The sequence below is a fragment of the Odontesthes bonariensis genome, chromosome 13 (genome assembly GCF_027942865.1).
Source record: "Odontesthes bonariensis isolate fOdoBon6 chromosome 13, fOdoBon6.hap1, whole genome shotgun sequence".
Lineage (NCBI taxonomy): Eukaryota > Metazoa > Chordata > Actinopteri > Atheriniformes > Atherinopsidae > Odontesthes > Odontesthes bonariensis.
The window spans coordinates 15,685,405-15,713,068 of NC_134518.1; the positions used below are offsets into that span (position 1 = coordinate 15,685,405).

General features: G+C 41.2%; 1 protein-coding gene across 1 annotated transcript; it reads left to right on the plus strand.

Moving 5' to 3' along the window:
* The first annotated feature begins 972 nt into the window (after positions 1 to 972).
* Positions 973 to 4,309, plus strand: dusp1 (dual specificity phosphatase 1). Its single transcript, XM_075481137.1, has 4 exons — positions 973 to 1,686; positions 1,923 to 2,068; positions 2,193 to 2,412; positions 3,087 to 4,309. The coding sequence occupies exons 1-4, from the start codon at positions 1,278 to 1,280 to the stop codon at positions 3,440 to 3,442; spliced, it is 1,131 nt and encodes a 376-aa protein (XP_075337252.1). The 5' UTR covers positions 973 to 1,277; the 3' UTR covers positions 3,443 to 4,309.
* Positions 4,310 to 27,664: the final 23,355 nt, after the last annotated feature.

The following is a 27,664-nucleotide window of genomic DNA, read 5'->3' on the forward strand; positions in this document are numbered from 1 at the left end:
TCTCGGAGCTTTGAACACTATGTACCGCTGACTAATAAAAACAAAGAATAAACTTTTATGGTGCCCATGGCAGATATTTACTTATTATCTAGTCATTTGTCACTCTCAGTTGAAGAGGCAAAATAGGAATCCAATTAAACATGAACATCATGGAAAATTTGGCAAATTCCTTATTTGCTGGCTTATAGACCAATTACAATGACACTTAAGAGTTATAATTATAGTAATTATAATATTAATCATATCATGATTATAATAGTAATTATAAGAATGAAAATTAAGACATGATAAATCCATTCTAATTTTGATGACTATTCATTTTTATTGGGACAAAAAACAACCAAATATTGACCATCAAATAAAGGAATTGCCAGCCTTATCAATAACATTCTAGATGTAATTAAATATGGCTTAGCCGAGCTGAGCATATATTCAAATATTTGAAATGGAAAAGTTATGAATTACTTATTTACTAGTTAATTAAAATATATTTGTATATTGAAGGTTGCTGCTTATTACCTCAAACATTGCATCTCCGAGATTAAAAAAGTAGCCTGATGTTTGATATGGATATGGAGTGTGGTTCTGTAATTTAACGTTGCAGTGGCAATATTCAATAAGATAGAAAAAGAAAAGAAAAACAATCTACATAATATAAGCAATGTCAGTTAAGATGTGTCCTTGTGATATAAAAATGTAAGAAGGACACGTGGATATTTCAACTTAAAAAGGGATGAGACAGAAAAAAATAGGAAAAAAAGAAAAAGAAAACGGACAGAAAAAAGTTGTTTAACCTCTCGTGCCCGCGTACGTGCAGTACGCTCGGACAGAAGTGTCCTACAATTGCACGAGCCCTCGATCCAGCCTGCTGCACGGTCACAATGACGTTAGCACCGTTGGCAGGAAGTCAAGAGGGGCGGTCCTCTGACGTCAGTGGCCTCTCATTCACAAGCGCGAGCCCTATATAAAAGACGTTCAACGAGCCGAAAGGCAGAAGCCATTCTTTGTAAAAATTTTAACCCTTTTTAAACTTTTTAAATTTACACAAGGACCACAATTACTGGATACACTAAAGAACAGGAGAGGACCAGTTCCTTATAACTTTTCTTCGTCTTCTTCATTTTTTTTTTCTTGAGCGTGAACATTTGTTTTTCTTAAACAAGCAAACCAACACAAAGGACTGACACTTTCAAATACTGCTTTGTAACATCGGGAAACAGAGTTGTTTTTTTTTTTCAAAACAACTTACATTTGCTTATTCCTGCAACTGAACCTTTATGTATTTGGATTTAACCTACATATCCCGCTGTACTACTATGGTCATTATGGAGGTTCCCACCATCGACTGTGCGTCCCTCTGTAGCCTGTTGGAGGGCGATGTCCCGGGCTGCCTGGTGTTGGACTGTCGCTCCTTCCTGTCCTTCAACTCGTCCCATATATCGGGCTCCACCAACGTGCGCTTCAGCACAATCGTGCGCAGAAGAGCCAGGGGTGGGCTAGGACTCGAGCATATCGTCCCCAACGAGGACACGCGGAACCGGCTCCTGTCAGGCGAGTACCATTCCGTGGTACTGCTTGACGACCGGAGTTTGGACTTAAGTCAGGTGAAGAAGGACGGAACACTGATGCTTGCTATCTCAGCCATGTGTCGCGACCCCTGTGGAGCCAGTGTTTTTATTCTCAAAGGTAAGAAAACGTTACTGTTACAATTCATTCACTGTACTCTAACAACGGGGCAACAAATGGGGATTACAGCTGTCACCATAGCAGTTGGCCCTGAAGTAAACAAAGCTCCAAAATAACCCCCAAGAGCAGTTGTCACCTTTTTGCACTCCATATTTGAAAGTAGATGTCCCAGTGTGTCATTCTGTAAACTGACCTTGTTGTTCTTTGTTTTTTTCTTCTTCTTTTTCCTTTTTCAGGGGGATTCGAAACTTTTTCCTCAGAGTATCTGGAGATGTGTACCAAACCCTCCCCCCCACAAGGGCTTAGTTTGCCACTGAGCTCCAGACAGCCTGGGAGTGCAGACCCAAACTGCAGTCCATGCAATACACCCTTATATGACCAGGTTTGTGGTTTTATTTTTCTCATACTCTAAAAACCGCAGTACACCTGGCTCTGTCTCTTACTTCCTGTTCCACTTATTTTGAGATGATACAATGAGCTAATTTTCTTTTTTTATCTCTGTCTAGGGGGGTCCTGTAGAGATCCTGCCATTCCTATACCTTGGCAGTGCTTACCATGCTTCTAGAAAAGATATGCTTGACCTGCTGGGGATCACAGCTCTTATCAATGTCTCAGCCAACTGCCCCAACCACTTTGAGGGCTCTTTCCTCTACAAGAGCATCCCTGTCGAGGACAACCACAAAGCAGATATCAGCTCCTGGTTCAACGAGGCGATCGAGTTTATCGGTGAGTCCAACCACCAAACCCCTCTGCACTCCCTCCACTGCTAAATGTGAGTGCCTGTCGCAGCTGTTGCCTCTGAGTCCGTTGATGGCACGCTACACAAACACCCAACCCCCCTCTTCCCTCACTTCTCTCTTTGACTTCTGGATTTAAATTTTGAAAAAAGTTCCCTCCAAAACTGACCAGCTGGCTCGGCACAGGCTCCTCCCTCCAGCACAATGGTGGTTACATCACCACCACCCCTGAGGCAAAGAAAAAGGGATGTCCTCTTTTTAAATGTATTGCGAGGCAGCAGCCCTGAACCTGTTTTGTAGTGGGAAGGCTGGCTGTGCTTGAATAGCTCTCTCCATACTACTCTTTGTTCTGGCTTAACAAAAGGCAATTTCTCCTCACTCACTGTCAGCCTTCCTCCCAGATCAATACCCCCAGCAGGGGTCTGTTCCCCTCTTTTGTCCGTTCACTCTGCCTCCTTTGGGAATAACCCCCACAGGCTCACACCCTGCGCCGCTATTAACTGTGTTCCTGTGTCTTAATGAGCGCATTTAAAAATAAACTGAAAGTGTTCCAGGGACTTTTGTGTTTGTTTCCTGTCACATACAAAGTTTTAACCTTCTGGATTTAATCACCTTGTTATAGTGCGGTTCTCTAACTTTGCTTCATCTCCTCTCTTTCCCCAGACTCTGTGAGAAATAAAGGAGGCCGTGTGTTTGTGCACTGTCAAGCAGGCATCTCCCGCTCCGCAACCATTTGCCTCGCCTATCTCATGCGCACCAACCGCGTGAAATTAGACGAGGCTTTTGAGTTTGTCAAGCAGCGCCGCAGCATCATTTCCCCCAACTTCAGCTTCATGGGTCAGCTCCTCCAGTTCGAGTCCCAGGTCCTGGCCTCATCTACTTGCTCCTCAGAGGCAGGCAGTCCGGCTATTGGAAACAGCAGCACAGTGTTTAATTTCCCCGTCTCCATCCCCGTGCACACCTCAGCTGGTCAGCTCTCGTTCCTCCACAGTCCCATAACCACCTCTCCCAGCTGCTGAGGAAGGTGTGAGTGGCGCACACTTTGTTTGGACTTGAACTCACAAGTGACTCTGCACAGAACACCTCACAAAACACGGTCCTGATCATAATCCTCTTGTCCATTTATGGTGATGCTGGTGTCACTGGACAGAATGGGTACTGTTGTGTGGGGCCAGTTCACTTGACTCTGCTGGCCAGTTATTCGTAGGTTATCCTAATCATTTCAAAGGGAGATTTGATATCTACCACCAGGCAGTATTGATGTTGAAGTTTTTTTTTAATGTGAAAGCCATCCGCAGTTTTAACCCCGAAGGACTTGAGAGATGGCTAAAGAGCGTCGTTAGTTCTGTGTAAAAAATTATGCTGATTATTTATTGAATAGACTGATCTTTATTTTGTCGACGACAACTGCTTTTGATAATCACAATCATTTAAAACAAAACGAGAGGGCTAACAGTTGTCTCAGGAATGTTGACTCAACCTCTTAAATGTCAAGTTTTGCCTACATGGCATGGAAATTCCTCCGTCATGTTAATCGTGATCAATGAATGTATCCTCTTTTATTAGAGAAGCTAAAATCCCTTTTACGCTGTAGACTAGAATAGGTTGCAGATTCACATCCTAATTTCTTGCCTTTAAAGACGCTAACGATCCTGACATGTTGGGGAAACCAGCCGAAAAATACCTCATGTTTCTGTACTGTGTACTGCAGCCCTGAGATGGACCGAACCCCAAAAACTGCTAAAACGGGGCCGAGGTGCCTTCTGTTACTGCGTTCTGACATATTTATTAACTAAAGTAATATATTTCTTTATCATATCTATTTTTACAAATGTTTGTTCCATGTGGTTTTTATACGTCTGAATAAATCTCATTTGACTTTTTTACTCAATTGGTTCTGTTCTTTTTCCTCTTTTTTTTTTTTTTTTTTTTTTTTTTTTGGTGTAATGTACATTTAGTAAGTGTCCAACAATGCACTCTGACTTCAAAGCAAGTGATTACACAGACCACAGGAATATTTGAATATAAAGAGAAGTGAAAAAGTCCCAGTCCCTAATTCAATCCTATGTGAGCATTATTGTATATGGGCACCAACGCAGACAAAAAAATTAGATGAACCAAAGATGTGTAACGCTGTATAACATCAATCTGTGAAAAGTAGCTGAAATATACAAATATATATATATATTTATATTTTAAGATTGGCTTATTCTTTCCACTAAAAAAGCTGTCTTAAGCATGAAAGTGTATTTTGATTCTTTATGAAGAGTGAAAACACAACCCATGTCAGAAATGTCATTGTCCCCCCCCTCGTCCCCGGGTTGTTCTGAGGTGCGATGGAATCCACTCATATCTGCACAAGGATTTCACCAAAATAAGAAGCATGATGTCATGGCGTCAGTCATTGTTAAGGCCACACTCCCTCTGTGTGAACCCATCTGAGGCCGGGGGCAACAGCAGGAGGCTTAGAGAATCGGCTAAGGAGCCCTCCCTCCGTGGCCACAATAGGAGCAGCTGCAAGGCGTTTGGGAAAAGTGTGACAACTAAAGAGCATTCAAGGCTCAGTCAAGCACCGGCCTTGTGTCCTTTGCCACACACACCAGTGAGGAGGTTGGGACAGAGATAACTGTGAAAGGGGAAGGAGTTTGTTTGGGTTGCAGATTAACCAAAACACTGGCTGTGACTTGTGGTAGGGTGTGAGATCAAAGCGAGATAAATACTCCCTCTTTCGGCGAGGAAATCTTCACAACAACACGACAGTTTGTAGTTAAGATTTTTGAAAGCTTTTTCACCACTAATGCCCAGACTAATCCAAAAATTGACATCTTACAATCTAGCTTGGGTGGAAAAGTTTATCTCGGGTAGAAAACTTTACCAGTGATGATGCCTCTGCAATGCAAAACCCATTCATTACCTCATCAGCTCCTCCAGACAAGCTGTGATTTTGGTGGCATATGTGTGACCCCCTCCCATCACCCCGCTCCCCTTTGTGTCTTTAGATTTCCTGTTGTAAGGACGGAGGTTGTCGGGAGTGTGTGTTTGCGTCTGTATGTGTGTGAAAGTCGGCAGGCATCTTTTATGATCTGATACTCGGGGGGGGGGGGGGGGGGGGGGGGGCACTAAAAGTGCTATGAGACATTTAAAGGAACTTTTCAAATCAAGTCTCATCCTGCTTCAAGACGGCTCGCTATGTGATACATGTAAAAAAAAGAAAAAAAGGGAGCAAAATCCTTGTTTCATGTGTTACTGCCACAAGTTTCAGTCACAAAGTTTCACTAACCTATCAAATGACCCACCTTTTATTAGCTGACCTAACTTCAAAGTCGTGCCAATTAACACAATCCTAAGAAAACCGTGAGGATATAATGTGTCAGACACTGCTGTCACACAGAAAGAGAAACTCCTCCCTCTTTCATCACTTAATACACTTTGGGTCTCTGGCAACTGATGGTGATGCAGCTACCATGTCTCTTCCATACAAAGTTTGTATAATAGCTCACTCCTCTGAATGAGAACGGGATACTTATGACTTCAATCCCACAAGTCCCCTTCCTACCTCTCTGTTAAGGCGGCTGCTCAGATGCCTACAGCAGAAATGCACTTGTTTTCATGGCTGCCTGTTACAGGTTAACTGACGTGTTAATGTGCGCAATCAGAATATGTAGTACCTTTATTGCAAAATAAATCTTTAGTTTTACTGCCTTATCCACTTTGTTATGAGGCATGAGCTCGACTTTGGTCACATGGTTCAGAGTTTGCTCCACAGATGTTTTTCTTGATAGCATTATATAACCCCCCCCCCACCAACCGAAGATATTTTGACTCGTGACGGCAGAGAAAGCACAGGGCGTGCAAATATTGTTAAATGTTCAGTTCTATCAAGTCTACCAGTACGCCAAAGCAATGACCAAGACTGCACAGTACCATAAAATTGTCCTTGAATTGTTAAATTAAGTCCAGTTATTTTTAATTCTTACACCTTTACACAAAAGTTACACCTTTGCTTTCCTTTCTACGGCAAGCCAAACTGTCTTATATAAAAAACGGTCTGGGTAACAGCAGTTATATTATTAGCACGTGACACTTCTGCTATCTGTAAAAACACAAAAATCTGGCAATCAAGTGCAAAGATAAAGTTTTTAATTGGCTTTCAAACTAGCCTGAATTGACTCCACAGCAGTTATGAGGTTTTATGGACTCCAGCTCCTATCAGCATTGAGAGAAACACAATACATGGGTGGACATGCTAATCTTCACTGATTGTCACTGTGCCAAAAGAATGGGCACAATTAGTTTTTTTTTTTTTTTTTTTTACAGAAACACACTATAAGGTCATACATAGAGACATGCAAAAACTTGCATGCAAAAAGAAACTAGATAGATTTTACCATCCGAAAGGACAGCTGGCAGCTGTTCAGTCAAAAGAAATGAATTAGACTAAATATCTCAGAGAGTCGTGATTATAAAAAAACTGTGGTTCAACACAGCTGGTAGGATAAAGTGCAATCACTTGTACCCACTGTTTAAAAAACAGTTTACTTGCTTGCTACTCAAAGTCAAAATAACTAATGTGAAAAAGGCATCCATCCATCAATATTCTATACCCGCTTATTCCAGTTTAGGGTCACACCTCATGGGGCGACCGGCAGGTTACATCACAGGGACTTATCAGAAACACAACCATGCACAATCTAGGGACAATTTAGAGTCACCAATTAACCTAAGATGCATGTTTTTGCACAGTGGGAGGAAGTTGGGAGTACCCAGAGACAACCCACGCATACACAAGGAGAACATGCTCCACACAGAAAAGCCCCAGCTGGGAATTGAACTTGGAGCCCCCTCGCTGAGGCGATGGTGCTAACCACCACACCACTGTGCAGTCCTGGCCTACATCCAGCAACTCAAAAAGAGACGATGTGTGCAATAATTTGAAACAAATATTTGATCTCTGTCATCTGGGGAGATTCTGTTTGTCAGAATGCATCATACTGTCGGACTTTCAATCTTGCTTAAACACAAAACTGTACCCTGCACGACACACTGAACTTGTGTTACAACGGTCACAGCTTTACAACAACATGAAGGGAACTGACTCTCAGTTTGAGAATATTCTGAAATGTGACTGTGGCAATCAGTCTGCTCACCGGAGGATGCTGAGTAATTAAACTTCTCACACTTAGTCATTACCTTGAAACTGGATTAAGTCTCATACACATAGAATACAATGAGTAGGGAGATTAAGTCCACACACTGATGTCCCAACAGAGTACGCACCAGGAGTAAATCTGTAAGAGGATTGTGGCTGTGACGGAGAGGCCTCTGTAACATCCTGAGGCTGAGGCATCTGAAGCATTGCAGTGGCTTGCTCTCATCTTTACATCAACACTGCCCTGCGTGTTGCTCCACATCTAAAGGAAGCACTCTGGAACGTACTGTACAACTGAGTGGATAAATAAATCTGCCAAATGATTGCAAGGTTCACAAATTTAGAAAACCTTAGAGGAAGAGAATGACAGAGATGGCGATTTGCGTTTAATGTAATCTATATCAACGGCCCTCCAGACCACCTCTTTAAAGAGCCAGACAAGCTGTAGTTGCGTGACTAGAGCAGAGATAAGGCCAGATCTGTGGGCCGATAACCAAACACTAGCTCCAGGAATGTCAGGACATTACGTATGGCTGAACTGAAGTGGCCCTTCCTTTCTAGCAGGTCTCCCCTTCCTTTAACAGCACTGTCTGGAATGTCAGATAATGGTGGAGGGAAAACTATGCCTGCTCAAAAGGTGAGCACTTGTCTTATCATACATCGACATCACACTGTGTTTGCAGTGACTCCGTCTGTCCAGATAAAAGTTTTGCTATGCCTTGGTGTAAATGGAAGGCATTAACTGTGATTAAGAATTAAAAAAAGAAAAAAGAAACATCAAACGTGCAGAAGTAACATCTTTAATTCTGTTATGATCTTCGAACCTCGTCACACATTTGAATGAGTCCTCGCAGAGCTTCATTCACATTCACATTCACATTCACATGCCTGTATTTTTCCACTCGCTGGTGGTACGCTTTTGTGCTTGCAGGCAGAAGCAAGATCCTATATGGAGTATTCAAGGAATGCCTGGCATCCGGTTTTTTTATAGTGACTGCACTCTGGTTAGATGATGTCACACCCATAGAGCGAACATATGCGCAGGCATAATTTGCGAAGCTACCAGAACAAATACCACGAACAACGATCCGTATCAGTATTCTTAGTTCATCAGCATTTTTTTAAATCTTGAAGAGAGTTCTAAGCTGGTTTGTGAGGGTTCTAATCACTAGCCGTGTCCTGGATGTATCGTTTCAGAAAAACTAAATGGGACCCAGCGCTGCTTCTATCAGCAGCAGAACCTAGATGTTTAGGCAGAGATTGTTAAGGTATTTTCTTAGTAGTTATGAGCACAGTTAATAATTTGTCAAAAATTTTATGTTTTTTTTTTTATCTCTGTTTCTTCGCTTATATAATGCAGTGATAAATCATACGAAAAAAAGAAAGTGGTGGCTCTGGGACCTCCTCCTTTTTCTAAACCCTAAGAAATGCTGGCTTACAAGCTGCAGTGGACACTCGTGACTTAGAAATAATGATGGTGTTGTGTTACTGCTGCTGTAGGTTCTTTTACAAAGAAGAGGAAAAAACAGCCATAAAAAATGTTTAATTTTATGCAGTTGTGCCCAGATTATGTAGGTCTATTCTTGTATATAATCTGTTTTGTTTTTTTTAAACAGAAAATGATAAAGCACTGAGTGTTATAAACAGTGACAGTGACACAAACTTTGCCTTTCCAAGAAAAACAGGCTTGAAGCAAACTGTTAAATGTGCCGCACTTCATAGGGGGTTTAGAAGTGAGTATAGTCTATGATGACAAAAATAAGAGGGTTCACTCCAACTATATACGCACCGAAATCCAACACGACACTCCTGATCACATGTATAACTGTAATTTTCATTTTTCCTAAAAATTGGAAAGTTGGCCATCGGCTTTGAATCAGCTGATGACTCAGCATTAGAGGTCACATGACATGTCAGATGTGTTTAATTTAAAAAGCTTTTGATAAGAGTGTTAAGGAAAATGTTATGATGCCCTGGAAGGTGACAAAGAATTCCCTTAGAATAAAAAAGACTGTGCCGCTTTCATCTTCTTTTTAAGGTTTGTAATTGTACCGGCGTACGTTTGTGGGATGTTTTCCCATCAAAACGTTTGAAGTTGCACGTTCCATATAGTGTTTGCATGTTTGAAAATGATAGTATAACAAAACAGTAAAACATTCTTATATGAACATTCTGGTGATCCCAACTTCCCCCCTCGTTTGCTCTTACTCACTGATGAGCCATCACTGAATCACTAAAGGTCACATGCTGTTTAGTATCAAGTGAATCATCCTCGTCAGTCATTAACCAGATTGTATCCTTATTGTTTTGTTGTCATTATGAACATCATCAATTGTCCAAATCTCACAAAGACAAACTCTTTCAAAAATGAATGCATGAATATTAATTTTGTGTAAATAATCAGCTCTGTGGGGGGAGTGTCAGGGATTAATCAGCAGGCTCAGGTGAGAGTGCTTTAAACACATGCGCAGGGGGGGTCAGGACGGTAGGATTCCTTAACAGGCCATCTGGGCACAGGCCCAGGCCTGGGCACCTAGTGAAAGCATTCATATGAATTTAGGCAATATTTATTTTCAGACACCCACAACACCTTCAGCAAGACACAGATATATCCCGAAGAGGTCAAAATAAAGAAGCAAACCAAAGAAACAACACGTTTTCATAATCTTAATCAGTCTGAGAGTTCCCCTAAATAAAAACAAGATGTATGAGGCCATTTTCTGTCAAGGCCAAGGGACCCATTGTTTACAAGGTTAGGTTTGCCATACATGTGAAAGCATCTGATTCTGTTCATCGTCTTCTTCTGAGTTCATTATGTGTGAGCGCCATCTACTGGGAGACACTTTCATGAAAAGAAGTGCTGTCAGTGAAGTAAAAAGAAAGTGCGGTCATTTCAATACATGCTGCTTATAGGAGTACTGTATTATGAGCATTTATACCGTGTGTTTTGTCACGTTGACCCTGGGTGAATAAAGAGCTGATGTGGTCTGATTCCCAAGGGTTGCTTTTGCCACTAAAAATCAAAAGGCTCCAGCCAATCACAAATGCACAGCTGTAACATGATCCTCTTTTTTTTCAGTTAATCACATTCAAAGTTCAGCTCAATAAATACCCATAAGCACACCCGATTGAAAATTGCTGAGGTGGAATAGGTCAAGACAAGAGACTAGCTTGACTACAGTTGGTCGAACTCGAGCAATTCAAAGTGTTGACTTTTGAGCAATAGTGTTAATGAGTAACACTGCTGATGGAGAGATTTCTGGATAGAAATGTGAGCGCTTGATTTGATCTATTTTCATCAAAAATAAATGGTCCACATATGGATACAATAAGAGTAAAATTAGATTAAATTTACAAGAATAAAACGGTCACAACAGCTTAATATGTCAAACTCAGACGCTTCTGACATCAAATCTTAATACAGATTGAGTTACAGTTCCTGGCTTGTTGTGAATTCACACGCGGTTTGCCGGCTGGGACTCTGGAGCAGAGCACGGTGACATTCATTATTGCAGTGAACTGACTGACTTGTTTAAGCAACAAACAGTTTTCTTTAGCCAACATTTGGAAAACACAGGTGTTACTGATACCTTTTGTTAAGAACTGGGCCAGCATACTAAGCAATAGTCAGTCACAGAATAGATTGTAAAAGCCTGCTGATGGTTTACAAATCCCAGAATGGTTTAGGCCCAAAATACATCTGTGATATGTTCAGAGAATATAAACCCAGCAGAGTTCTTAGATCCAAGGACTCAGGCCAGCTGGTCCAGTCCAGAGTCCAGACTAAACATGGAGAAGCCGCATTTAGCTGTTATGCTGCAAACAAGTGGAACAAACTGCCAGTGGAGATTAAACTTTCACCAAATGTAGACATTTTTAAATCCAGGTTAAAAACATTTCTTTTCTCATGTGTCTATGCATGAAATATGCACGATATATTTTAATTTATCTGGACTGTTGCTCGTTTTTAAATTCATTTAAATTCATTTAATTGTTTCTCTTTATATTCTTTTAAGTATTTTTAATGCTTCTTCCACTCCCTGCTGCAATGCTTTTATTTCATGTGAAGCACTTTGAATTGTTTTGTACATGAAATGTGCTATACAAATAAATTTGATTTGATTTTGATTTGATAGTTGAGTAAACATCCATGCATGGTTTGTTAATTCACCAGTTTTCGTATAGAAAGATAAACAGACTTGTCAATAGTCCCTCCTCTTTAAATGTTCCTGTCTGAAACCTTTTTTTCACCCCCGTTAACATTCGTGTGTTCGTTTACCTATTTGAAAATGTTAAAATCCCATGAGGGTAATTTCCCTCTGCGCTTCGCGCGCAACTTTCAAGGACAGAATAGTTTATCTGCGCCCCCCTCCCTGCTCACAGAGACTGAAGTGTGGACTGCAACACATGTCTATTCAGCTATCATGTGAATATTCAACGGTCCGCGGTGTTCATTAACCGCGCGCACACACAAACAGGCAAGGTGTGTGCCAACGTTCTTCCCCCTCAGCGTGGATTTTATTGGTCCAATGGAAGCGAAATAGCCACGTGCTTATGTTTACACATCTTCAAATTTTAGGCGGGATTTGATTTCGCTACTAAAATAACACTGTTACTTCAGAAGAACACATACTGCCTAGTAGAAGAGACTACACTTCCACAGACACTCATCTGAGATAGATGCACGCAGCAATATTTTTCTGCAAGATACAGCATGGGAAGTTACCAGTCCTCCAACTTGAGCATTGCCTCTGGTTTGTGCAATGTGCCTTTCTCCAGGAAAGAAGATAAACTTAATCACAACACAGAGGGTAAGCCAATATCTATTTATGTCCCAAATCATTTTCTATTCTTTCACCACAGGCCATATGTGGAGGAAGTATCATATTCTCTATTGAAGTAAATGTACTATAGAAAAGTGTTTGCATATGTTTACTGTTATAGCAGCTTGTGGTGAAATAGTTTGAACAACTATAAATATAGTTTTACATTCTGGGACTTTAGACAAGTCTGAGGGGTCATAGTTTGATTCATGAGCATGAAGAAAGAAGAACAAACTAAGTCCCGACACACAGATCCGTTTAAAGTTGGTGGACTTTTCAAAATTGTCGGTGAGACATTGTATTATTTGGAACGTTTATTGAATTGAAACAATAATAAACGTTGAGAGAGAATAAAAAAACAAGCAAGCCAACAAAAGACTGTTTGGTATATCTGAAAAAACAATTCATACGGGCCCAAAATGTGACCCTGAGCACACACTAATTAGGGCAAAATGGCTGGAAATTGCTGGTTTAATCTCAACAGTGTGCTGTTCTGTACTACATGTATTTAGTCGTTGTCCACCACTTCTAGAGGTTGTTGAACTTGATAAAAATAAGAAGGACAATATTGTCTGCTCCTATGTTTATTTCACCCTTTCTACAAGCTATCTACAAGAAGAATACTTTAAACAACACAGCAGACCCCATTTATAGCCTCAGATGAGATAGCAATAGCATGTGTTTTCTGACATCACCGAAAATGCTGTAAATGACTCTCTGCCGATGCTAAACCAATGAGCAAAGACAAATAGGTTAATGCAGATTTCGACTGCTTTCAAACATTTTAGTGCCGCTGCTATTACAGCCTGCGATCGTTGTATTTGTTCAAACCAATTGTATAGCTCACATATCTGATCCCAGTCCCGCGTATGAGCTGTTTTACCTCATCTGACATGAATTCAACTTTGTTGTTTCTGTTTTTAGACTGAAAGGAAATGCCTGTCACTCATACGCTGCTGTTCTGAGCGCCAGCCGAGTGAAGTTCACAGAGGCCATGTCATAACTTTCCCAGACCCCTGTGGGGGGATGAGAAAGAGGCAAAATGGTTGTGAGAATAGGCAAGGAAGTCGCTGGTCAAGAACCAAAATAATCTGGAAGTAAAATAAAACAAACAAGCTGAGTGTTTTTCAAGCTTTTGGAAGTCCCCTTCACTATCTGTCTCTCCTCCTTCCTTTGTTTATTTATCCCTCTCTGCATCTACATTGTTGTGGTTGTTCATCTGTAACTCCTCATTTTCTGAAGTGACCAACCCATGAGTCAACACGTGAAAGGCTTACGTGTAGTAGAGGAGCTCACGTTGTGGTTTTAAAACAGTCTGAAGGCTTATTCTTCTTTAAAATAAGGGCTGCTTTTTTATCTTTCCTAACTCACAATGACGATAAGGTACTACGCCTCCCTCGGAACTCAGGCACTACTGTAACTGCCATGTCATGTCTCTTTTTAGACCAAGTGTTATTGAAGAGCACTTCAAGCACACAGATTCAAACGATCTCACCGATGGCACTGCTGCTGTGATGCCAAAAGATGGAAATCCCTCTTTTCACGGGTAACTAACGTCACTAGGTGGCACCACTGTATCACATTGATCACAGACTGGGTACCTCAGGAACTGGTTTGGTCAATCAAAGGATGAGTTCATTGGATGGTTGGAGCCAAGCTAAACTGCATCTTTCATAATTTTCTTTCAGTGCGTTAGGTCACCGCGTGAGACGGCCAACGTTTTCTCTATTTAAAACATCCATCGTCCAAATGTAAACTCCCATACGATGAGGCCTGAGGACTACGAAGGCATGTTTACTCTGAGGTTTTAGTTTACATAGTTGCTCATGTCTTGTTTCTTTCAGTAACAGGTGTGGTTGGGATATCTCAGTTGAAGTCTGTTCCTACATGCGATGGTTGGTTTGTGCAGAGGGAGCTCTCTGAGGATTAGTGCTTATATGTTTGGGCTCTGTATTAGTGTGGTTTGGCACTCACTTATCAAACCATGATGTCAGCAGAATACTCAGTACCATCAGCCGCACTGAGAGTGCAGTGCCTGTAGAATTTCATCCGCTGTTTTTCTGACCACATCTGCGCTTAAGTTGTCTTATATTGCACAGATTATCTGTAACAGACGTCCGTTTATAAATAGAAAAATTAGACTGCGCCACATGTGGGTGAGAACAAACGTCATCACTTCTCTCGCATGAGACAAAGAGAGGAAATTAAACTTTTAGATCCGTCTTTATAATTTACAAGTGCGTGAGAGCGTATGTGAGATAGAGACAAACAAGGATGAATAGGCATTCTGGCACATTATGACTAGCCCTGATTATAATTCTTGGTCATAGGTGCTCAAACCTTGCTCCATGATTAATATAATGCACTGGAAACCACGATCCTTTCAGCCATGTCGATTTTCAGCTTAAGATACTGGCAGCGAGCTCCAGGTCACCCTTATCTCTCAGCTTCCTCCTCTGAAGTCCCAATTCAATAACCGTCTTCAAAATCCTCGAAAAATAAGGTGGAGGATGAAAGATGCTACGATACACATAGTGTCACATTTATCAAAGTGAGAGCCACATTTGCTGTCCTGTTTCCTGTGTTTCTTAAAGTTAAACCGCATAAAAAAACAAGATTACAAGAAAAAACAAGAGGAAGCTGTACCAGAGGGGATAAGATGCTGGATTATGTATCTATTTATTTTCGCTGCTCTGTTACTTCTTGTTGTTAATAACCCTCTGGGATATTAGATATACTTTACTAAAGGAAGTTCTCATATTTACAAGATCTTAAAATAGCCCCGTCACCCAGCACTCTCAGTATATCAGTGTCCTGTCTGAAGCAGGGGCCCCGCTAAAGTTTCCCACACGTGTCACAGGCCGATGTCATGACAAGAGAGCCGCGGAGGGAGGAAGTGGGCCAGGGAACGGGAGGGAGGCAAAGATTAGCTTTAAGGAGGGGAAAGAGAAAAAATGAGCAAGCTTACAAACTCATGGTAGAAGGAGACAGAACTTTCGACAAAACACTTGGATGGTGATTGAGCCAATGGCAGCGGAGAGACCTGCAGGGCAGGAAAAGGGGCACAGATGAACGGAAGCACTCTGCGGTGTAAGAGCGTTAAAGGTGGCGCAAGCATCTGTGAAACTGACCCCAATGTTTCCCTGCTTGAAATCAGGGAAAATCTTTCATCTCAATGATAAATGAGGGCCCGTTCCTCAGCAATGATCCCAACCTGTTACTTGACATCGCAGTTGTTTACCTGTCAGAACGTATTAGCTACATACTGTACATTTTCACATGTCACAGTGTCCTGAGCTCAGTTTACAGAGTTCACACTGGCTCATGTCCTTCCACGGCATTTGTCTTTGATGTCTGATATGCAGTCTGTCTGTGCAGTGAGCCAGCAGATACTGGATGGTGTCCAATCCAACACATTCCACGTGTGCTAGATTTTGATGACGCTACATGTAAATGGTTACATTTGGACGTCACATATTGGCAAAGTCTCCTCACATATGTCTGGGGATTTGAGATAAAGAACACGTGCCTGTAAAAAAGAGTTTGTTCTAAAATCACAAGTTATAAGTAGTTCTTATGTCGTAGGTGTCAAGATTGCAACTTTTTCTACAAATATTTTCTTTTAAACACCCAGCTTTACTTTGAATAAATCACATTTGCGCCGAGTGATATGGACCTCATTAATCCTGTTCACCCTTCTGCAATCAGAAGGAAAACAAGATTAACTGTCATTCTCCTAGTTTTCATTTTCTGCCTCTCAATTCCAATTTAGGAAAATATATAGAATTGTCTTTTTTTTTTAACTTAATCTTCAAATGGTTCAGCCAAAAAAATCATGAAAACCCATTAGGAGTTTGGCCCTTATCTGTCTATGCCTTGTTTTACTTTTCATGATTAGATGGAAAGCCGACAATTGTCTCTATTGAAATAGCATCAATGACAATGATAACTGCAAGATTAGAAAGTAAAGAATTAAAGCATCCCTGTGAACTTTTTTTCTTTTCTTTGAATGTCACTTTAATCTTTGAATAATCCAGATTTCGCTGCCTTTGAGGGCTGTTTTTGTCAGTTTTTGATAGACTGTTCTCCAGCTCTCCTACCCGTACTGTCTCTGATCCTGTCAGAATAGGTCACATGATCTGTGATGCTGCAGCGATACCTCAGGTAGCAGGAGAGAAGAAATGTGCTCTATTAGAGTCATCCATCCAGAACAGAATGGTAGCTAGCTAAGGAGACACTACACACCTCAGCTTCAAGCTGCTCCCTAGAAACTGGGAAAGGATGACTGTTTCTCTGGAGACCTGGACTAACAGGTCCTGCTCATTAATTACCTCCTCCCACCCACCTCAGTCAGCAGCCAGGCAGAGAGCATGGTTGTGCTAAAGACTCATAGCGCATGAACAAATTATGTTTTTTATTACATGTTGCCGCTTTGTTCTGAAATAGTTGGTCATATGGGCTAAAGGGGTAACTACCCAAAACTTGGAAGCTGCAAAGGAAGCAACACAGGCACGTTGGACACATTGCTGGCATAGAGCTAAGAAGACAGGCAACTTGAAGATAAACTGTGCTGAAATTTTTGTTTTTGTTTTGAAAACAGAACTGATTTTCCACAATCTTTGATGGATATTGTGCTAGTAACATAGCCTCGCAAGCACTGAATATGTGAGTGACATTACATCTGCTAATGAAAGCCATGCAAGGCTTCCCCTTGATTGTTGGCACGCTGCATGCAGTGAGGCAACCCTGTTCGCCTTCATTAAAGCATGAGCAAAAAGAGCTACAGGCCTTCAACTCACCCTTGACACCAAAAAGAACAGCAAGTTATTACTGGACTGTCTAACGCAGCCCTGCCAGTGGCTTAAATGTCTAATGTGACAGTTGACGCGAGTGACTCATGCACCCTGAGCTCTGGAACAAATGGCTTGACTTATGTGTACTAGAATGTTCAGATATATGTCCTTCATGATGCAGTGGAGAACAAAAGCCGCTTTGTGCTGCACATTTGCTTTAGTTTGCTCATACGTTTTTGATCTGGGGATCTGCTTTTGAAGGCGAGTCATAGATAGAGTGCGGAGTCTAGGATGTTATCGTTAAAATAATAAGCACCTGTCATCATCCACAAAGTGAAACCAAATAGAGACGTTGTGTTGATGATCTTCAAATTAAGTTCTAATATGCTCAGGCGCCCAAAAAGTAAACACGAACCAGACCGACAATGTGACTTCCATGACTTGTGCAGATGAGTCATGTCCGTTCTGTCTGATATTTCTGTTTACTATGGGAGATTTGGAGCTGAAAAGTGTGTGTTTGTCTTCTAACCCCCAAAGGACAGGCAGAGAGGGGGCAAGCAGAAAAAGAACATTTCACAGCTCAGCCAGAGTTACAGGCAGGTTCCTCAACATACAGCGTAGGCCTAGCTTTCTTTCTCTAACTGCATACCACAGAAGAATGGAAAGAAATGGGAGGAACCTTTTTTATTATGTAATGCAGTATCTGGAGCTCACTGCTATCCCTATATTGCAGGGATATTTCCTTTTGGACAGTGAGACAAAACGAGCACAGACTGACGATCAGCATTCAATATATAGGCCACAGAGTGTTGCTCTTGAACTTCTCTTACTTCGTGGAAACTTTGGAATCACAGACTGCCCAAGCCTGAAAGTGGCTTTAGATGTCTTTTTTAGCTTACAGAGTGACAGCTCAAGGTAATAATAGCAAAGGCATTTTGTGTCATGGCCCCTGGGACCTCACTGGGTCATGAAATCCTTTACGCATTTTTTGTTTCTTCTTGCAACTTGTGGGAAATAATGTTTAATTGTAGAAATGAAACAGATTAAGTTTTACAGTGAGACTGTCCTCTTCCCAAATACAACCTCATGGGTCGCTTTGTTCATTTAGACCAAAATGTCCCATGATTTTGTTCGAAGAATTTGCAGTCTCTAGTGGATGATAAAAGAACTGCATGTTAACTGTAAACCTTGCATGTTTTTAGCTCTAAATAATGATTGTTTTGTGACAATAACCAAGTAGTTTTGATTTCTAACCCCAACAACGGGATGTTAATGCCTAAACCCAACCAAAAAGTGACAGCATTTTTGTGTTTTATTTACATATAACCAAGGCAACCAGAAATATGGTGTCCATAAAAGTGACAGTTATGTTGTAAAAAGCCTGCATTTTGCCCCCTTACCACGATTGTTTTTGTAGCCCAAACCAAGTTATTTTGACTTCTAACGCTTGCCAAGTAATCCTACTGCTTAAACCCATCCAGGAAGTGAATAAAATGCTGTTTTGGTATGAAATTAACATAACCGAGAACTGCAAAAACAGGTGTCCGATGTTGGTCTTAAACTTGCATCTCCCTGTTGAAAACAGATGAATGTCTGAAAGCTAAACCAGGTCAATATCCCTCTAACCTCCTTATTCTGCTCAGATGCTGAAAACTCTTGTATGAGCCACATTTCCTTCGAGCCACTTGTAGGGGCAATACTGTGTACGGTATCTCAGCCATGCTGTTTGTGGAATAAAAACTGCTTGTCACCCTCGCACTACAGTTCAAACTACAGTACAAGACCAAAAAGTCAGTTCTACCGTTCTGGAACATTAACTTTAACAAACTGCTGCCTTAGCTTTAGCAAGAAATTATATTACGTGATCAACACATGAAAGAGAAGCAACAAAAAGAAATTGATTAAAATTGTGAAATAGTTGTTGCTGAAAAGCCCCAAACCGGGCTGTTCAGCACTTTCCCCAAACCGCTTGCATTTCCCTAATGAGATTTTGGATTCTTTTCTCCTGAATATTTGAGAGCGAGGCAATTTGGAGGTTACAATTTGGGAGCCTGAGGGCAAATTCTGACAAGCCTTAGATTGCTCGGGAAGTACTTTGCTTTTGAACTATGTCATAAATTCTAATGATGTTAACAGGCTTAATTGGGATTTTCTTAACTATGGGTTTGTTGTTTAAGATATACCACAAGAATTCACTGCTTACCCACTGTATGCCTCACAGGATAATGCGAATATGGCACGAGGTTTTTTACAACTGTGGTGCAGCAGGGAGAGCCTTTGGGTCAATAACAGCCATCCTGCCTTCATCACGTCGTCCCCGAAACCATTTTTATGCTGTTTTACACCAACACACACACCAAGCTCTCTCCAGGTTTACACGCACCTTTCCTAGTTTAGGATTATATACCTCTCACTTAACAAGCTCCATGCTTATTTTGACTTTTTTTTTTGTCAAGAGAGATTAAATATATATAGCTTGACCTTGTAAATCTTAAAGCTAAACCAAAATGTCTATTTCTGGAGAGTTCGTGACAGGCTGTCTTAAGTGAGACCTGCTGCTGTTTGTGTGGAGTCAGGTTAAACATGACAAAGACCTTGACATGGGCACCGGTGAGCCGTCCTGTTCCTCTTCACCCAGAGACTAGAAACCTGTCAGTGCTCTGATTAGTCCTTAAACAACTGTATGGCCCCTGCATCGAAAGATAAATGATAAAATTAAGACTGAAAAAAAAAACTAAAGTTGAGCACATTTTGAGCATCTGAATCTTAAGCCAGAATAGAAAAGGCTAGAAGAAGTTGGCCGTGTTGTTGTGGGCCAACAGTATTTCCTGCATCTCCTTCGGTGGTGCATCCGCTCCTCATCCCAGAGAACACCGAGACAATAGAACAGATGGAGGAAGAGCACTGTCCGTGCATCTGGTTAAATGCATTGAAAGGACATTTATAGCATGTCTCCCACTGACAGAGAGGCCTAAAACAACATTTGAGTGGAGTCGTGCAATTTTTTCATGTTCCACCAAAAGAAAGTGAGAATTTAGTTCTTTACAGCTAAGTGCTAATTGGATTTTATGACAGTTTAGTGTACTTTGAAATGCACAATGGTGGCTTTTATTTATTTATCTATTTTTCCAACTCCACCCCCAGACTTCTTCCATTGTTTGAGTAGCGGAGACCATTTAATGTGAGTATCTGGCATGTTACGTAATGTCGTGATTTAGACTCTCAATGGAAAACGTATCTGGATGGTCACTATTATTAAAGGGATAGAGCCGTGAAAATGTGCTGCCGTGAACAGGGTCAATAACAAAAAGTATTTTAGGCGCTTAGAAAAGGATTACCTAGAGAAAATTAGAGTGTTCTCTGTATTTAGAATATTTAAACCACTTTAACTTGCTCCCAAACAGTCCTTTCTAACGAGGAGTTGAAACCACCAAATTCCTTTGACAAAAATGGTAATTTCCCACCGCAAACCATGGGAGTTGAAGGTCTACTTTTGTAACATCATAGCATTAAAAAAAGTCTTAAAACAAATACAGCAACAAAACACAGTTATTTCTAGGTGTTTCCAGTAATGTTCAAACTTACAGTTCATTTCCCAACCTACAGTATAGAGCACACACAAGCTGACCGATTGAGGCAGTAGCATATGAGCAACTCCCATACAGGTAAAAATGATGTTTCTGTTAAAGAAATCTGGTGGCTTTTAGGAGAGTATATCTGCTGGATATAGCAGCTGTAGTTCCCCATCAGAAAGGGCGGTCTGACCAAATGGTAAAATGCTGAAAATCTAAAAAAAAAAAGAGTACATTTAAGCTGAACATGATGGGATGATCTGCTTTCCTGCTCGTATTCCTGCCAACTCCCAAACTGCGGTGAGTGCCAACAGCAACCTGTAGTAGGAATCACATTGATTATGTAAGAGTGCCTTATACAAAGCCAAACTGTCCATTCCTCATAACAATCTCACCCCCTTTCGCTTCCAGCCGGGGCTGAAGTTTGAAACAAATCCATTTTAGTGTTTATTTGCCAGCTTTTCAGTGAAATAAAAAGATGATAGAAACATTTGAATAAGAAATATAGTTTAACTGCTAAGATCAGGTTTCATTCCTCTGCTCTTGTACTTCTTGGTGCATTGACAAAACTTGAATAAAAGGAAGAACGGCAGACTACGAACTACAGATTGTATATCGACACTGGCTTTTCCTTACATGAAACAAGATTTGGTCGTTATATTTTGTGTTACTTCTTATTTTGGTCCGTAAGTCATAAAAAAGACCTAAATTTCAATCCCTTGGGAGTGGGAAGGGTAACCCATAACATGTGACTTTCAGATCATTTTTGTCCACTGATAGGAACAGTAAAAACTCGTTTAACTTGGGGATGAGGAAATCTTTTGTTGTTTCTGAAAAACTGAAAAATAACAATTCCCTCGATGAAATAAAAAAGAAAAGGTAAAAACAACCCTTGGTCGATCGAGACCGACTCAAGATCCGCTCACGTCTTTTTGGAAATTTAAAATGACGACGTCGCTGGTGGCTCAGTTGTGATACACGATGTCTACTGAATAAATAAAGCCTTTAGTAACAAAGGCTAAACCCTAACCCTAACAGAGGCTGTAAAACATAGCTGGAAGTTTAAATTAACCTTTCAGGGTACCCTTAAGCAAATTTTTTTATTTTTTTTCCTTTGTAGTTCTAATTTTATGATCGTGATCGTGCAAAGTAAATTCAAACGTGTGAGATTCTGGGAAGCAATATTGAGTCAAATGTTATTTACGTGTTCTTGTTTTTCCTCAAACTGTTTTGTGAAAAGAAAAATAACCACAGTTACCACCATATAGATGCGAGGAAAAACAGACATGAGACAAAGCACACATTTTCATTTGACTACATTACTGCGCGGCGCTCATACCAGCGGCAGTGCCTTTTTATCCCAATTTACACCAGTGATTCACTGCCTCGTGGTGTTTTTAATTTGCTGCTGAAATCTGAAATCGCAGACGTGAAACCAAGCATGCATACATTTTGTATGCTCGAGACTGCCACAGCATTCTGTCTTATGATCTGAGGCTTTTGCAAATTAGAACAATCTGTGAGGGCACCAAGCACATGGCAAAAACTCCCCTTAAAACGCCTGCAATTAAACACAAGTGCTGCTGTTGCTTTGATTAAAAACTTTTTCGACTTGGTGTGTTTCATCATCGACAGGAGAGTCGTTTTGCTGATACAATGGCTTAGGCAGTGGTTGGACTCTTACTGTGATTTTGAAAAGCAGGTGCTAGACTCCAGTGGCCTGTTGAGAGTCAACAGAATGAGAAGACAGGAGCACATATTGAGAACAGATGTGAGTGCACTGTAGTAGAAAAACTGTGCATGAACAAAAAGAGGTGACCAAAAAAACATTGTTGCATGAATGTGGTTCATTGTGCTGGCCCATGTGTGTTTGATGGAGATGGCTGCGCTCACAGTGAAGGTGGGTATGACTCACTTAATCCATTAGATCAGTGGCTGAGGTTTGGACAGCAGCCCTCCCCTGATACCACGACCGCCACTTGCAAACCTTCCCAAACATCCATCTGCTCAACATTTCTGCCTTAGAATCTTTCGAGAGAATTAAAATACTGCAAATGTAACACTTTGCTGTCCAAGTAGCGGTCACTGCTCAGCTCTGCATGGCAGCAGTCGCTCTGCTGCGGGCCAACTTTCCTTTAGCAAACAGGGCATGTCTGCCTTCCTTCTCCAGATTTAAGTTTATTTGCTGCAGGGGCCCTTGTGAGATCGCTTCATTACAGATGCATGACACCCTAAAGGGGGGCAGTGTGTTCTGGTTAATTGTGGAGCGTAACTGTTTGGTTTCATCTTAATAAATAGTGACACAGCATACAGCGTAATGCCCTAGCTTCTTCTAGCTTGGTTGTTTAACAATATAACTCTGGATCAAACTATTTTCACAGAAAAAGATTGCCAATGTGCATCACTCTCTAAAGCAGTAGGAAAGTGATAATTGAATTTGGTTTATGTCTTTAATTGTTTTTAAGCTCTCTCAGCTGGATATGACTAGAACACCTGTCACCTAACATTTGTGAATGCTCTCTGCTTCTACGTGTTCGTGGACTCGACTTTCTCCTTTTTATGTGTGTTTACATTCACTGAAAAATCTATGTTATGGCTTTATATCAAGATGTCTAATTTGCTTAGTGTGGGAGTGTGACGGTGGAGTAGTCATTGGCTGTCATCCTGGAGACACAAATTTGTCTCCTGACCGATCTGGTGCTATTTACATTTCATTTTAAACTTTGCACTATTTTTTTACTTGTGTTTGTTCTCAATTTACTTCATGGCAAGCATCCCAGCTTGCCTTAAAGGTCCTATGGCATGAAAATAAATGGAGGCTTTTATTTATTTTTATAGGCTGTAGTGGTCCCCTAATACTGTATCTGAGTTTTTTTTCCCCAAAATTCTGCCTTGGTGCAGAATTACAGCCAGTCCCAAAAATGAGCTTTCCTTAGGATCCTCAGAATGAGCTGTTTAGGGTCTGCAGCTTTAAATGCAAATTAGGAGGAGAAAGGCGGGGCAAAGATTGCTCTGGTTTGCAAAGATGCACGTAGCGCTAGTCATTTCACTCAGGGGAAAGGCAGATATCGTGCACGCCATAACACCAACAGCAGGACGGCTATCAAAACAACAAATAAGTACACAACACTCGCATTACAGTAAATGAGGTGTCCACTCACATACCTCATGCTATTTACCGTTACATTAGCGACAGTGACTGAGCTATTAGCTGCAGAGCTAACAACACAGACAGACTGACCGTTTTGACTCTGGAACCATGAATGAATCATTATCCTGATGAAATGCACTGAATTTGCGGATTCATTGTTTTTCAGGAAGCTTGAAGTAGGGGGTTTTGGTCTAAAATGAGCGAGCTAACCATCTCATGGGCATGCAAACACCTCCAACAGTCCAGTTGGCAGAGATAAGTGCTTGCAGATGCTATTAGCTGCATAGCTAACGATACAAACCCTTTCTTGTGGTAACAAGCTATGTAACTATACTGTACATACAGGAAAGCAACACAATTATAGAGCGTTAAATTACTTACTCTCGGGAATGAGATCCTTCCCCAAGTGAGGGAGGAATGGAGCAGGAGATTGACAGACGGATCGGTGCGGCGTCTGCAGTGATGCGGGCTCTGCACCGGCCCGTCGTGGTGAAAAAGGAGCTGAGCCAGAAGGCGAAGCTCTCGATTTACCGGTCAATCTATGTTCCTATCCTCACCTATGGTCACGAGCTGTGGGTAGTGACCGAGAGAACGAGATCGCGAATACAAGCGGCCGAAATGAGTTTCCTCCGCAGGGAGTCTGGGCTCTCCCTTGGGCTCGGTATTGGCCCAAGTTCTGGAAACATTCGTCGGTGAAATGTTTGGCGCACGCATACCCAAATCTCTTCGGTTCTGTCGTCACTTTCCCAGAAAAAACTAAGTCTGTCCACTGGCTCTTTAGAGGTTCTGATGCAGGAGCTCTAAACAGATTTTTTAAATCCATGTACAGCGCAATGAGCTGGCCAAAGAGCTGTGGGCGGGGAAAGGCAGTTTATTGGCTCTGGGGGGAAACAACCTCCACGTCATAAGAGGCGCCACGTCATAAGAGGCAGCTTTCCCGATCAGGCCATCTGATCCGCCAAAGGCGGAAAATAATTTCCATTGCATGGTTTAGGTCTATCGTCATTTTTAGCCACTGGGGGACCGCAGGCAGGCTAGGGGAACTCATATTAATGTTAAACAACCTTTAAAAGTGAACATTTCATGCCATGGCTCCTTTAAAAGAGACCCTCTTACAAAATTACAACCAATTTGTTTGGAATCTCTTCTCTGGCACATTGGGTCATGAATCCCACCCTATGTGCAGAAGACACAAATGTGCTGCAGGCACAAAAGTGGTCTCCTTCTTATGTTCATTACTTGAAAGGCATGCTTGGTCTTACAACAGAAACTTCACAATTAGTTTTCACGACTATGATGCTTCTTTGGTTTTATGCAAGGCTCATGACTTGCCCGTGGGCTGTGCTATCACTGTGTTAAGTTTGTGAGTAAAATCCCTCTCAAGTTCAAAGTAACTACTATCTGGTTCAGACTACTAAGCTAGTAAAATTGAGTTGCACCGGTCAAACCCAACAGGTGTCTTGTATTACCTTTAATAGTATATAAACCGGTTACCGAAGCTGTTTCTATACTCAAAACAGGGGTTCTGACAGGTCGGACTTGCGCTGAATTTCTTTATGTGCTGGAAATGCAAAAGGTGTACTGCTGTGTTTACAGCACATTACTGACCCACAAATGTAAATGCCAAAAAAAGAAAGAACTCCAGGCACCACAAGTTGGAGTTCTCCAGGTGTACTCGGGGATTGTCCATCCCCTCCTTCCATAGGAAACTTAAAAAAACAAAAAACATGGATGCATTAACACATCCAAAACAGTAGATTCCATTATTTGATTCACTCTACAAAAAGAAAGTTATAAAAAAAAAAAAACGATACCAAGCTAATATGATAAGTGTTTATAAAAATGCAGTAAAAACTTTCCCCTCATTCAGGCCTGGATATTTTGTGGCCTGCAATTTGAATATCTAAAAAGTCTCCCTTTGGTTGAGTTTCCTTTGTCTGTCACCTTTTCTAATGGAAAGGGGAAAATGATGAATTCCAAAGGCTTGTAGTATAGATCAGGGGTCCCCAACCTTTTCAGCACCAAGGACCGGTTTGGTTCTGCAATTTGTTCCCGCGGCCCGGGGGGGGGGGATACTTTTTTTTTTTTTTTTTTTGTACTTTACGTTCAACAGACATTACATTTAGCAGATGCTTTTACAAATTAGGATTTGATGACAGACAGACAGTCATCATTGAAAAAAATAAACGTGCACAATCGGCCTCCCATAATGCAATCTATGCAGTTTCCAAGTATAGAATCTAGCGAGTGAAATGAAAGAATTCCCGATTTCCATGTCTTTTAAAAAAAAAAAATTTTTTTTTTTTTTTTTTTTTTTTTTTTTCCCCCAATCTCACGGCCCGGTTTCGAATGTCTCGCGGACCAGTACCGGTCCGCGACCCGGTGGTTGGGGACCCCTGGTATAGATGGATCACAATTACGGTGAACCAAGAAGTGTCTGTCCATAGGATGGTTGATATTACCCATACAGTCTGCATATTCGTGTTCTGCTAATCTATCCTGTACAGGTATTTTAGTTCTACAAGTGTAAAAAAAATTGCCCTATAATAAATAAATACAATTTTCAAAAAGCTAGACTGTCCAGCGGTATTAGTATATAGTGTGCCCATCAGCGCTTCTATAGTTTAGTTTAGTTTAGTAAGGTGCTTTGTCTTGTTGATTTAACAGGGGTCTTATCTGCACCTTAATGTTTCAAGCTGTCTGGGCCATCCAAAAGCAGTACACATTATTTGAAAAACAAATCCTATGTGAAAGTGCTGCTGTTCATGATATGTCAGTAACACAAAAAGTGATTCTGTAAAATTTAGGGAGAAGCAAAGGTTTTGGCTCTTTGTTTAGATTAAAGAAAAGGTTTCATTTTGATAAATGACTAAAGTCAGGGACGTGTGAATGTCATTGTTACCATAAAAAACACAGCTGGAAGTTGGGGCTGCTGAACCTTGATTTCTCTAAACCCACCAAGTACTTTTGTTCCAAAATATAACTTACCTCAGAAGGCTGCTGGATTCTTGGGTTCTTTTTCTTAAAATTTAATCAAAAGAGGGTCCATCCCAACCTTCTCCGAGCTGTTTGTTTGTGGCAGAGTCTCAGTTGCTTTGGACCAGTCAGCGTCTTATATTGGCATATGTGTGGGCAGCCTGATCTCACATACTGATGCTTGGTCAGCATCCCATTGTGTTGGATTGAATGCACAGGGTAACCACAAAGCGTCACCTTTAGACATGCAGGTTTTCTTCGGCTGGTAGCATAACAGTGACTGAGTTGCCATGGCAACATGGAAAATGTCAATGAAGCTGTCTACAATAAAAGTATTTAATTGTGCGTATTATTGCCTCATCATAATTTTGTTCCTGGTGGAGCTGATGAGAAGTCAAATTAAAGACAGAAAATAGTAAGTGGAAAAGAAAAAAAAGAGTTTTAAAACTGGGACTGATGAGTCTTGTGCTTGGGAGGCGAATGTCTATCACCCATCTCCCCTACAAACGTCTTGCATGATTTGTTAACCTGTTTCAAAGCGAGCATTGTAGAATTTTTCCTGTCAGCATTACTATTTGCACAGCTCGTCCTTCACTTATCGCTGCAGAAGGATAACTGTCATATATAGCTATGGAGCGGTTCCCTGTGTGTCAGAAAGTGATGGTGAGGGTGTACTCATTGAAAACTCACTCAGAAGGCCCTGGACCGGGCATCAGTATGGGATGAGTTGAGAATGAAAATGTCTTGGTGTCTCTTATAGGTGTGACAAGAGTCACC